General features: G+C 39.7%; 4 protein-coding genes across 11 annotated transcripts in view; 1 reads left to right on the top strand and 3 right to left on the bottom strand.

The window, feature by feature from the left end:
- LOC105689670 (ensconsin) overlaps window positions 1–5,074 on the bottom strand; it is a 34,113-nt gene extending 29,039 nt beyond the window's left edge. For 3 of the 8 annotated variants that reach the window (XM_048658415.1, XM_020854432.3, XM_012406858.3), the window contains exon 1: window positions 4,888–5,074. In XM_048658415.1, the coding sequence (XP_048514372.1) occupies window positions 4,888–4,933 (46 nt within the window). In that variant the 5' untranslated portion in view covers window positions 4,934–5,074. Of the gene's footprint in view, window positions 1–539; window positions 628–3,466; window positions 3,670–4,887 lie in introns of those variants that run through there. The other 5 variants (XM_048658414.1, XM_048658416.1, XM_012406845.4 and 2 more) reach the window with 3 other exon arrangements.
- A 97-nt stretch (window positions 5,075–5,171) lies between these two features.
- On the top strand, window positions 5,172–7,786 carry LOC105689674 (acetyl-CoA acetyltransferase). Its single transcript, XM_012406863.4, has 8 exons — window positions 5,172–5,362; window positions 5,643–5,764; window positions 5,840–5,952; window positions 6,091–6,290; window positions 6,362–6,591; window positions 6,682–6,876; window positions 6,944–7,106; window positions 7,211–7,786. The coding sequence occupies exons 1-8, from the start codon at window positions 5,314–5,316 to the stop codon at window positions 7,327–7,329; spliced, it is 1,191 nt and encodes a 396-aa protein (XP_012262286.2). The 5' UTR covers window positions 5,172–5,313; the 3' UTR covers window positions 7,330–7,786.
- Window positions 7,783–11,778, bottom strand: LOC105689675 (U7 snRNA-associated Sm-like protein LSm10). The gene is made up of 3 exons (XM_020854497.2): window positions 10,640–11,778; window positions 10,431–10,548; window positions 7,783–8,048 (listed from the first exon to the last, which is right to left on the bottom strand). The coding sequence occupies exons 1-3, from the start codon at window positions 10,852–10,854 to the stop codon at window positions 7,875–7,877; spliced, it is 507 nt and encodes a 168-aa protein (XP_020710156.2). The 5' UTR covers window positions 10,855–11,778; the 3' UTR covers window positions 7,783–7,874.
- LOC105689673 (5'-nucleotidase domain-containing protein 1) lies at window positions 8,152–10,417 on the bottom strand. The gene has a single exon (XM_012406862.3). The coding sequence runs from the start codon at window positions 10,159–10,161 to the stop codon at window positions 8,482–8,484; it is 1,680 nt and encodes a 559-aa protein (XP_012262285.2). The 5' UTR covers window positions 10,162–10,417; the 3' UTR covers window positions 8,152–8,481.
- Window positions 11,779–13,380: the final 1,602 nt, after the last annotated feature.

Genomic DNA, 13,380 nt, shown 5'->3' with positions numbered 1-13,380 from the left:
CGTGTAGTTTTTTGCTCGGGCATCGGTTCGGTGAAACTAACAAGTGGAATTACGTGGATTTAAATTAGAAATGCGATCGAGTAGCTGATTTTACTGCTGCAGAAAATCGTTGCAATTTATTCGCGGTTGCTTATCGATACGATAAGGCTTCGACAAAATGAAAAGAAGAAAAGAAAATAGAAGACAAATCGAAAATAATACCGATGCATCTAACTTCGCATGCGAAAGCTGCTGATTATTTGAAAAGTTAATACATGCTTCGGGGGGTTGCTGTTGCTGCACGCCGCATTCACACAAGTGCGCACAAAAAATAATCCGGATAATAATCAATCGATTAATCGATCAATTAACGAATCGATTCGTTTTGAGAATTTCAAGCCTTGCCGATTGTTCAAAAAGCATCTTTTTTTTTTTTTTTTTTGTCGACAAATCTTCGGCGTTATAAAATTTACGGTGTCGAAGAAAATTGCAGTATAAAATATATTGGGCGATTAACTCCGAGAATTTTGATCAATCTTCACGTTTAAATAATTACAAACCTCTATATCTGACGACTGTCGTAACTGGCCAATCATTTTCCGAAGGATCTAAAATTTTTTTGCAACACCACATCGTATTGTTTTTACTTTGGGTTTTTCGCTGATTTATTTCTCGTCTGAACTAAATGGAAACGCGCGTACGTACGACGAATGTACTGAAAGGTCGACGGATTTGCAAAATGAAGAAAAGTCGAGGAAAAAATCCAAATTAAATTCGATCCCCCGCAGCAACGTCGGCAGCAGCGACGGTTTAGTTCTTCTTAAATTTTTCCCTTTTCCTTCGATCAAATTACTCCAATTGCTTTTGTGTTTTATATGCGGTATGTAGAAATAAGAATTCGAGGAGTGCCACCGTCACCCGTTCCGTCGAAAGGACGAACAACGATAGCCTTCGGTACGGAGGCAGCTTAGTCACGATGGGGTAAGAAAACGAGAAGAAAAAAAAAAACGTTCGTTCCACATGTCCGCGCAACGGTATTACGGTCTTTCGAGTTGAATTTCACGTACACACCGGAAGACACATCGTGTCTGCACAGAAAAGGAAAGTCTGCGCGAAAATGGCTGCTGCCAAAATGGCGATTAGGGTTGATAGCCGGGGTGCAGGTCGATGAGAGCACGTACTCTACTGTAGCAGGCGACGAACCGAACGAACGACCCCTAGACCACGCGAGACCGCGACCGTCGGGGTAGGTCGCTACCACGGCAACAACGATTCGCGACGGAACATATACTCGGAACGCAGAATGGAGAAAAAACTCACATGGGCAGAGGGCATGTTCGGTACATCGGTTATCGAGAAAATACAGGGAGCGAGAACGGCGACGCGAGATCTGGGGGGGGGGGGGGGGGGGGAAGCAAAAAGCGAAGTACAAAATTGGATTTTATTGAATTTAATTGGCCCGAAATGGCTTCGAATGATCTTTGGAACTGAGCGTTATCGATCGCGTCATCCTTTCTGGTCGAATAATGATTAAAGAAAAATTCATAGAAATATCATTCAATCTAATGATCGAGTAAACGACAAAACGAGAAAGGAAGATAGGAATGAAAATTGTACATGGCTAAAATATTCAGAGTAAATTCTATGGTATCGAGAATCGATTTTTCCAGATTTTACGAGCACGTGGTTCATACACGTATTACACGCCGCCGAAATACCGTAGGCATTGAAGCCTTAGATTCTTTACCCAAGTAAATAGGAGCCGGAAAACCTGATCGGCGTCATATTATTATCGTACACGTGTATCCGTACAACATAATCTTCGGAAGAGAAGAGGAAAAAATAAAGAAGGGGAAAAACAGTCCGAGGGCTCTTCGCCATGATCGATAATTATCATTGATCCGACGATACAACGAGGCAAAAATTAGTAACTTTGAATCCAGATTTTCACCACCCCCTTCCCTCACTGTTGGCGCGTGAAATTTTTTCATTTTTACTCCGGTTTTTGAAAAAGCTATCGCCCGAAGCCTGCGTAGCCCATTAATCGATGTAAGTAGGACGTTGACAAGGCATCAACCATATTAAATAGCTCATATTATAGGTCGTCGTTCAACCAGCTAGGTATTACACGTGTATCTTCCATGTCCGTTATTCTCTCTGTCGGTTTCAAGTCAGGCATTTACTTATGATACAGATACATACATACAATTGCATGTGATTTGAATCATCGACTGCAAATATACGAGTTTAGTGAACGTGAAAATGAAAGGTGATGCGAACCTCAACCGATTTAGCTACATGTACGCATGTAGAATTTTATAATTTTTTGGAATTATTAATGGCGTTGGAATTTTGAAAAAAAAAAACAAACTAAACGAATGAATAAGTGAAATAATCACGAAGGTGATTTTGTTTCTTTTAATTAACGGTTTAATACAGACTTATAGTAATTAAAGCTTTAATTGGCCACTTAACTAATTAGGTTTTTATATCAGAAAATTAACAGCTATAACCGTAATACTGGCTCGATGTTCTTTTAATAGATAAGAAGTTCGCACGATCTCAACGACACGTTGTTTTTTTTCAACAGTTTCTAATAATGCCTCTTATTTTCCCCCCCTCTTTCAAAAATATGAACAAAAAAAAATAGATTTGGATTCGAGTTGGCAAAGTTGAAAGTGAAAAACGAACTCCGCGAATGAATAAGTATAATACGTCAAAAGAAAAAGAAGAAGAATACAGCGATTATTCAAGTATCGCTGCTTATCTAATCTGCAACGCCTTATAATGCAAAGTCAGATTTTCAGTAATCGTACTTTTTATATAATCAATTTTTTCGACTCGTGGAAATACTGCCAATTCGCGAAGATGACTTCGACGATACAAGGGTCTCGATGTTCGTGCAAGAAAATGGGAAAGAAAAAGGGGTGAAAAACGAAATCTACGTTTGTTCGGGACGGAATCGGACGAGAAATACGTACGAACAAAATGGGAAAATTTCTAAAAGATGACGCAATTTTGATAAGCGAGAGGTGCGTACGAAGTAACAGAGAATTATTAAAAAAGTAGAAGAGTAAAAACGCATGTAGTTCGTGCTGCAATGAAACTAGGTCAAGTACCGCACGCCGCATTATTATGGATGTTGGAATTTCCTGCATTCTCTAATTCGTATCATACGATATTCGTACTCTGAAAACACATAGATCATACGGACGGAATGGGCTGATAGTTTTTAACAGCATCAACGAACGTTAACGAGGATCATCACGGCGATGATGTGAATATCGTCAAATACCGTCTAGTATTCTTTGCCCTGGTCCAACGTCAGTGGCGAGAGAGGAAAGAAAACAAATAACGAAAATCTATTTCCACTCGTCATAAAATATGACGTTACTGCGTACTGCGGATCAATCTTTGCTTCCCCTCTCCAAGAGACCAATGTTATAATTCAACGTATGAAAATTGGATGAATTATTTAGAAACCTACCCCAATCCGTCCGATGACCATATTCCGAGTGCATCGTTGTGACTACCATATCCTGCCCTGCAATTGCGATTGCGGTCAACTTCGATTCATCACTTTTTAATTTACTAACGATGACTCACGGCACTGTATTACTCATGTGACGTTATATTTGCACAAAAAAATGAAAAAAAAATGGAGAAAATTGTACAGTAATAATAGTAAAACCTAAATAACACGCTTGACATTCCAGGAGCACCATTCGCCGTGGGCGACGGTTTTCGTACGAGTGAATTCGTTTCAACGCCTGACTATGTCGTGTGCAGTCCGTTGAAAGTGAATCACCCCACCCTACCGCTCCAGGGAGGAAATCGGGCGTCGCGACGCTACGTCTGTACGTTTATAGGTAAAATATACCGGGATGGCATGATCCATGTATGACCATTGCGCACGAGACGAGACTTCGTCGGATTTTTGATCTCGTAGACGTCATCTATAAATAGTCTAGAAACGTGGTTCTGATTGATAGACGTCGATAAAAAAATAGAAAGCAAATAAGTCAATGAAAGGACTCAAAATCATCTTTTTAGATTTCCCTATCAATTTTCTCACGATTCAGGACCCTTGGATCGAGAACGGATTTGGATCATCTGTAAAAAAAATTATCAGAAATTTGTAATTGAATGAGAAAAAAAAAACTGCAAATAAACTTCGAAAACGACGACCTATGACGTTGAGTAACGCGGACGGTAATAATTCAAAGAATTAAGGCTAAAATTCAGCACACTATTTCTATATCAACCGTCAAGCTCGACTCTTAGTGCAATGCTGTCAATAGATAATACAGATAGATATCAATTCTATCTATAACTAGCCCAGACGTATAACAATAATTGCGTATGTGAACTATACGAGTGTTATTCTAAGTTGATTATAACAATGACATTTTAGTTGACTCGTTGTCAACAGGGTTGGAGGTTTCGGTATCGATGATCATAATATTTGTCACAATCTATAATCAAATTCCTCGTGGGGAATGTGCTGATAATTATGGATAGAATAGAACCTGTCCTTTCGCAGTGACAGGCGCACGAGATACGGTGAATCGGGTTCAGGGCGAAACCAGTCGGCTCCCGGGGATAGATTTTCGGAAATTTCTGGGCAAAATTTTACCCTTCGGGATTTCTGGAAATTGATTTACATACAAGTTGGGATAGTGCCGGAGTTTACAAGAACAATAAAAATCTCCAAGTTCACCGTCGTTCGCGGTTCGGAGCTCTGCGGTGTTCGTCGTGTCGTAGGTGACCTAAGTACAGATGTTCCTTGATCGGCGAATATTAATCGGTGAATTATTAGACTTTGAGGGGTGAATCGAGCGCCTGGATATTGGAGATTCTTTGTCGGATTCCAGCCGAAGGTTTTAATAGGTAGTATTCTATAAATACCTCGTTTTTCAGCGAGCCCCGAAATCTCCTCCTTGTTGTCCGCCATCTTAGCACCAGTCACTCACCACAATGCAGTATGGGTAAAAACAAACGATACCACAAGCGACTGACTTCACCCTGTCTGTCTGGCATTCAACTCACTGCAGAACTCTGTTCCACCGCCAGAGCTTTTGCCATCTTTCGGAACTGAATGGAACATCAATGAACAATTGTTGCAACAATGCTCGACAAATAGTGCAATAATCCAGAATGCGTTCGCACCAACGAACCCACCTAACCTGAAATGTTTATTCGAAAGAGGTGGAATGCTATTTTAATGAGTTCGACTTCGGTAGATTCTTGACGTTCTCAAGAGTCGGGCGTGGCGCCTAGAATAATAAATATAGAAAGTTGTTGGAACTAACGGCGATCAAGCTAATTCTGAAAATGGACGAACAACAAGTTTTTATAATTTCTGCAGCCCGGACGCCGATAGGTAATCTAATTAAATATACTCGAGTTCATGTAAACCAATTTTCAATTCCAGTGAAGTATAAATCTGCAAATATTCTACTCCAAAACAAAGCGTAAAGTGTCATTTTGAAGAAATATCATCTAACTGTCGGATATATTCTTTAATTATAGACGCAGATTTCACTGTTCAAATTTCAGCTTTTCTGACTTGTTAATGTTGAGAACATACTGCAAAAAATGAAGCATGTCATATGTCAACTTAGTTGCATGACCGCTATCTAATCTCATTGAATGATTTCTAGGATCGCTCTGCGGCTCTTTGTCTACTCTGAAGGCGTCAGACTTAGGAAGCATAGTCATCAAGGAAAGTCTGTCTAGGGCAGAGCTGGATGGTAATTACGTTGAGGAAGTGATCATGGGCCAAGTAATCATTGAAATATCTATCGTCGATCCTGTCGATTTAACTGATTTGTGGAATAATTTTTTCATCATTTGTCAGACCCTGACCTCAGGACAAGGACAGAATCCAGCAAGGCAGGCAGCTATAAAGGCTGGCATCCCCATATCTGTACCTGCATATCAAATCAACATGCTCTGTGGATCTGGACTGAAGTGAGTTTAATATCAATGATTTTATGATTTTGTTACTCTTGCTGCACTATGTAGAAGAAGACAGAAAATGTGTCAGAGTATAATAAAATATTCTTCTGTAGCATGAGCCTCTGTTTTAAAAATTACCTTTTAACACAGGGCGATCGTGAATGGGTACACATCGATATTAGCTGGTGAGAAACAAGTGGTAGTAGCTGGTGGACAAGAGTCTATGAGCCTAGCACAGCATTCGATATACTTGAGGAAGGGAACGGCATTGGGAAATGCTACTATGGTAGACACATTGATTGTCGATGGATTGACAGATGCTTTTGAGAATGTTCATATGGGAATAACAGGTCAATATAATTCTAGTATAAGAAGAAGCTCAGAAAGTAAATGAAATCGGTCTTTCAAACTTGAATTTCAGCCGAAAACATAGCTAAGAAATATAATATCAGCCGAGAAGAGCAAGATAAGTATGCGGCAAAATCACAACAAAGGGTTGAGGCTGCTGTAGCAGCAGGGAACTTCGACATGGAAATTGTACCTGTGATAATACCGACTAGAAAAGAAACCATAGTCGTGTCCAAGGATGAATTTCCTAAACCAGGAACAACTGTTGATGGATTGGCAAAGTTACGACCGGCTTTTATCAAGGTAAAAACTGAAGAAAACCTGACTTTCATAGTGAAATTTTTGATAACGTATTAGTAAGAATTTCTCACCTCTTGCCGCTGATTTGTTCAGGACGAGGGAACTGTGACCGCTGGAAATGCATCAGGAGTTAACGATGGCGCAGCAGCTGTAGTATTAATGTCCAAAGGCGCAGCTGTAGCAAAAGATGTTCTTTCAAAAGCCCTTGCCAGAATCGTAGCGGTTGCTCAAACAGGTTTAGAGCCCAGCCTGATGGGAATGGGACCAGTTTCAGCAGTGAATTTAGTAGTATGTGTCGCGATTAACTTCGCCACATTGAATTTTACTCAAACATTTGAATCTATATTTGTTTCAGTTGCAAAAGGCTAAGTGGACGAAAGAAGAAGTCGATTTGTACGAACTAAACGAGGCTTTTGCCGCTCAATCGATTGCATGCGTACAAGAGCTCGGATTAGATATAAAAAAAGTCAATGTAAATGGTGGCGCGATTGCACTCGGCCATCCCATAGGGGCTTCAGGTTTGTGGTTTAATGTAAATCAATTCAGAAATTAAAGTATCTACTCACGTTTGGCTATCTCAGGTTTTTTCTCCGTTTTTAACTTTTTTCTTGTTTTGTTACAGGAGCCAGGGTTCTGGTGACTTTGCTTCACGCCTTACAACGTACCAACGGCAAGAAGGGAGTAGCATCACTATGTATTGGGGGAGGTATGGGAATAGCGATTGCTGTTGAGAGGCAATGATAATAGTAGATATCACTAATAGGTCGATACCTAAATTTGTTAGTGAATCAATCAGTGTTACTAACTCTAAGGTAATTCCAAAACTATCCAATGGATTGAAACAATTTAAAATGGATAAATAGCTGCTTCCTAACTACAGCTGTAAATAGCTAACTTTCGATTAGTCATTTATTTAATATAGATAAGAAATGACTTGCATACACAGTGACTTTAAGAATGCCTCTAAATCAATACGAAATGGTACACAAGTATTCAGATTTTAGCAATTACTTCACTCAATATCCTTACTTTTCCTGTTGCAAACCATAGCAATTTGCTTGATATTATCTGTTATCTATGATATTAAATATCAACTATTCAGTCTATTATATATTCAAGATTTTATAAGTTTGTTCTATTGTTATTCGACATGAGAGGATAAAAGATGACGAAGAAAATAAAATTTTACACCGGTTAAGCAACACGATCTCTTTATTCCCTCATAACATGATGTTTGAACCCACCTTTTTAATTCCCCTCTCCTGTAGCCATCAAACCTTGAGAAATCAGGTAGCCGATGCCAGCTTATCATCTTGCAGTAATTCGTGTACAGCAGACATATCCTCTATCTGTTTTTTCTGCGCTCTTTTGATCTTCCATGTTCGCTTGGTGTTTTTCAGGAGCGTTGGACGTTCTCGTAAAATTTGTAGTTGCTCTTTTATCGCAGGGATAATTCGAATCTTGAAAATGAAGTAAAATTCGTCAGACAAATTAGTATACACACGTCTTCATCTCATATTTATCTTGTGTTCTAAGAAGGTTATGCAGCAAAATTTAATTTTATATAGATAAAAATAATTTTATTATCGTAAAAATAAGTTGGGTGATACAACTGTCTTATGAAATAGTTTATGTACAGTTGTTGGATTAAGATGCATTGACCCTTGGATCACATTGTCAGAAGGACATGAAGTTATGCATTGACTACCAGTATCTCCTTCAACTTCTTTGCCTAATAAGATTATAGCCACTATAGGATATATGTTTGGAATTGTCCTTTGTACGGAATATCGTTAATGACGATTGATAACAAAGTGAATATAATATAGGAATAAATGGTAAAACGAATGAATATCCGAACATTTATCACTCTCATCATTTCTATTCCATTTATCAAGCTTTGCAGACACTCTTTGGTTTTCCTGGATAATATCCATTGTGCGTTTTCTCCTGGTCATTTGCCACAAAGCTCTTCAGCGGCGTGTCTAGAGAGTTCTCAGCAATAAATTCTATTGAGGGCACGCAAATTTTTGAGTAATTGTATATAATATGTCCCCACAAAGAAGCTGCAACTTTGTCTTTGGATTCTATCTGAAAATAGGAACCCCATATCTTTGAGGTGAGTATCTTCTCGTCGCTGTGAGATAAACTAAAGTCAGTCATTCCTTCAGCAAGTTGTTCTTCGACCACAGCAACCGTATCGCAATTTGCATGTCGTTTAGGTGTATATATATCTTGTATTAAATTATCACCAACATACAAGCAGGATGGTGAACTTTTCCCTGTTTCTCGAACAAACAATTGATTGAGCTCCGTCCAATTACCCTGACTGTAGACTTGATTCCTTTGCAATTGTTCACCTGTGACAATGTCGGTTTCCTTGTACCCATCAAGTTTTAGGAATGGACGAGAGCCAGTAAAAAATCCAGGTTTTTTGGCATAGCAAATGACAACGTCAAAATAAGATTTCCAGTTCTTGCCTAGTGCATATGTGGCAGTAAAGTCAGCAAAATCACAATTAGACCCTGTGATAAGGTACGTAATCTTATTCTTCTTCAACTCCTTCAGCCACTGGATCAATTTTGGACTAGACTTACGTAGATATTTCTCAGGACTTTTCCGAAGAGAAGCAAAATAATGCGTGTCAACTTTTTGAAAGTTTTCTCTATTAAACATGTCCATTAAACCACTAAGAATATCGGGCCAGATAGAGTAGCTCTCTTTGCTGGGTCCACCTTCTTTTTCATCAATGGTATCGATGATCCTTGCAAATATTAGCGAAGCTGGCATGTCAAAGTAGTCAAGGAGTGTTCGCATTTGTTCTGACAAAGGTCCGTTCCATGTTACAAGCAGATCGGATGCAAAGGTATCGGCAACATCCCACTGTCTGCTAGGATAGGCCTCTTCGAGTTCTTCCTCCGAAAGTAGCTTGGTACCATGAGCGGCGCGGAGAACCAATCCATTCGGTGAAATTCTGACAATGTTGCCCCGTGCAAAATCAAGAATAAGTCCTTTTTGCATGAAGTCAAAGTCACGCTCTCTGAGTTCAGCACAGAGGTACTTGTCATCATAGCCGTATTTGTCGACGAGAAATTTGGAGAGCACCTCATACTCAAGGGTGACCATATTCGCGACATTGTACCGTAGTAGAGTGTTGTCCAAGTCGAAACCGACACAATCGTAGTCGGAGAATCTGAATACGCCCATATTTGGTTTGGTAGTTTTCCTTCTTGAAGTGCTGATACTATCTCCGTCGACGTTGTTCAATAGAAAAGAGCTCGTTAACATACGAGCGATGGAAACAAAACGTGTTAACGGCGGCGGATGTAAAGTAAACAGGAAATGACCCTCCTTCCACGGGTTACGAGAAAACACTCGCGGAACTCGATAGTTGAACTTAACCCACGTTTTATGGGGGCATCCCCTGCTAGTTGATTGGTTAACCTCAGCATGGTCCAAAGAAGCATGGTCAAGTATTGGAGGCGGAAGTTGTTGGAGGTTGTTCGCGGGGCAGGGGAAAGAGGACGACGCAGCGCGGTAGATGAACGAGTGGCAATTGTGGTTACGAATCATTTCCGATTTAGTTAATGCCCTAAATTCACAATTTTTATGTCCTGGTAGTTACTCTGGATTTTATACGCGACTGTTAAAAGAATTGGCATTTCATATGCCAATGATGTTGGTAGTATGTCGTACATACATACGTGAGCCCCGGTATATGGGCCAAGGATTCGTGGTGTGCTTTCGCGCGGCAATGAGATTATAAATACGCGTTCACTGTTTGCAAAGGTTGCTACAAGTTGACAGAGCTTGTGCTTTTTTTTAATTTGAGCGAAACTCACCTGCGCCGGTATATGGACGTAGCGTATGTTTCGGGAATGAACGAAGAACATTTGGAAATTGAAGGAATCTCCTCTGGGGTCAACGAACACAGCATCTCTCATAACAATGTTCATGTATCTGTTTAAATTAGGAAATATAAAAATAAATTTGTAACACTATCGACGACCGAGTTCTAGGATTCCAAAGCAATTTAAACTTGAATACCAACCCGTCCACCTGTTCGACCACTCCAGTAATGCTGGCTTCATTACGTAAATCAACAGTAGTTCGTCGGCCTTCTACTGCCTTCAACAAAATGGCCAAATTGTTGTGAAAAAAATATCTCTCTTGGTTGGAAATCCGCGTCTTGGTGGCCATCACTATACTGTCAACCGTCATCACAATATAAACAATAGAGGATCGGAGACATTTCCACCATATCATTTTCGACTAATCGACTTTACGCGGCTGTCGATTTTCATGAGTGGCGCGCGGGATTTTTAATTTAAAAATACGAATTTTCCCGTTTTTGTAACCATGGAAATAGCAGACGCTATGTTCGCGTCTCTGGATTTATTTTCCTTTTATGAAAACTACATTTATTTCCAAAAATGATTATTCTTCAGAAGGAATATGCCCTTTGCCACTATATCAGTAACGGATTGATTCTCAGTTAAGAGAAGTAACTGGTGTGACTCATGTAATCATAAAGATATTTATATAGATCTTCGAAATGTCTACTAGCTTCTTGAAAAGTAAACTACTCTAAATGGCTTTGTTCATACGTTAACGCTGTGTAATCTTTGCAATGGTTCCCAAGTTTTTTTTCTCCCTATTTACAGAATATAAAGTGCTGCAGAAAATTGGCGAGGGATCTTTTTCCGAAGTTTTAAAATGCCAGGATCGACAGTCAGGGATGCTCTTTGCTGCAAAGAGGCTAAGAAAAATATATCAAAAGTACCATGGGTGTATTATTAAGTTGTTAAAGATGCCTGAAGAATTTTTTAATTTGAAATTCTAACCGAATGATTATTTGAATGCTCACCATAATTAGCATGAGCGAAATCTTGGAAAGCCCGGAAGTTATAGCAATGAGGAAAATCAGCCGCCATCCAAATATCCTTTACATGGTTGAATCGCACTAGTAAGTAAATTGCCATGTTTACCTGATATTCAATGACACAGTACTCGTTGATTTTTGCCAAACAGTGACCCACTCCCTGGAAAAGTTACGCTCATTTTCGAACTGATGGACATGAGTCTATATGATCTAATGAAAGCAAGAAAAGGGTAATTAATGGATACGTTATGTCATCTATGTTGACATCAATCCAATTGATCAGTGGTGAACTTTTTTTAGACGAGTCATCGGTGAATCACGGGTGAAAATTTACTTATATCAGCTGTTAAAGGGACTAGAGCACCTTCATAAGCACGGAATTTTTCATCGAGACATTAAGCCAGAAAATATATTATTAAAGGTTTCTCTTTGAAACGAAAATTTTCAGATTCTACCTATTGTTAAAAGTTTATATTACACTGAACGATTATTACTGTACGGTCAAATCTTCGTGTAGGGCGATGTAGTTAAGCTGGCAGATCTTGGATCGATCAGAGGAATATACAGCAGGCCTCCGTATACAGAGTATATTTCAACGCGTTGGTACCGTTCGCCAGAATGCCTGTTAACTACCGGTTTCTATGGACCAAAAATGGACGTTTGGGCAACAGGCTGTGTTTTCTATGAGCTTCTCACGTTAGCCTCTGACATTGATTGACTTCAATATCGCCCGATACAGAATCAAATCTTAAGTTTGATGTCTCAATATAGACTGAAGCCACTATTCCCTGGAGCTAACGAAGTTGATCAAATTACTAAAATTCATGGTGTACTGGGGACCCCACATGCAAGATTGGTAGCCAAGTTTCGAAGGCAGTAGGTTCAATTGAATTCAATAGACCAAAACAAAAATTTTCCACCTCCAATGTATGATTTCAAATATTATGCCCCCCAAGTAGCAAGTCTAGAAACTGCGAGTATTTTTTTCCAACAAAAGAAGGATCCGGAGTCGCTAATCTATTGCCACAAGTCACCAATGCTGGTAGAGATATTTTAAAACTTATGCTCGTCTACGATCCTGAAAACAGAAGTAACGTCAAGCGACTGTTGGAACATCGCTACTTCAATGATCTAAGGCAAAGTTCACCTACCTTACACCATATACTAGTCGCGAGAAGAAACTAGCATTAAAATTTACTCAACATCTAGAGAAAACGAATCTCCAAGATACTCGAACTCCATAACTGCGGCGAGCTCTTTCCACGACCCATACCAGTGGCGAAATCCAGTGCTGCTGAGTTACATAACTTCAGAGCGTCATCGAAAGTCCAAAGTAAGATGCTTCCTTTGAATATATTACACAACTTGATAGTGAATGGATTCTCAGCAGCTGTTGGTCCTTCGCCAACCAAAAGTTCAGTTAGATCCTGTGGATACCTGTGGGCTGAAGGTGCCTAGAATCGTTGCGTCAAGTCCAAATGCCAGGCTAGTTGCAAGCCTGTCTAATAAGTCTACGGCTACAAAAATATCAAAATCCGATAAAGGCAATGCCACCATCACTGTCCAAGAGACGAAAAAAAAACTTGCCAGAGCATGGGGAGCAGCAAATATCTGTCCAAGAAAAAAACAAACCATTACCAAGATCTCAAAGAGAATATCCAAGGTGAAAACATCCTCCGTCTTTTTTCTTCCACTTTGTGTCTTCCATTACTTTTTCTTTTCAGCAGGAGATCACATCCGACGTATCCGACTTCTTGAAGCTCCCAAGTATCAAGGGCCGCAGCAAAATTATAATATCCAGAGAAAAGAGCACCAGCCCTGTAGAACTGAGGACAATTCCAACAAAACGGGGGCCGTCAACTCTAGGTACACAGTATGACTTTCCCATCAATACCGTTGATCAAACATAC

Source organism: Athalia rosae, chromosome 7, assembly GCF_917208135.1.
Source record: "Athalia rosae chromosome 7, iyAthRosa1.1, whole genome shotgun sequence".
Classification (NCBI taxonomy): Eukaryota; Metazoa; Arthropoda; class Insecta; order Hymenoptera; family Athaliidae; genus Athalia; species Athalia rosae.
Note: the sequence above shows the minus strand (reverse complement) of the source record. Positions and strands in the feature narration are given on the sequence as shown.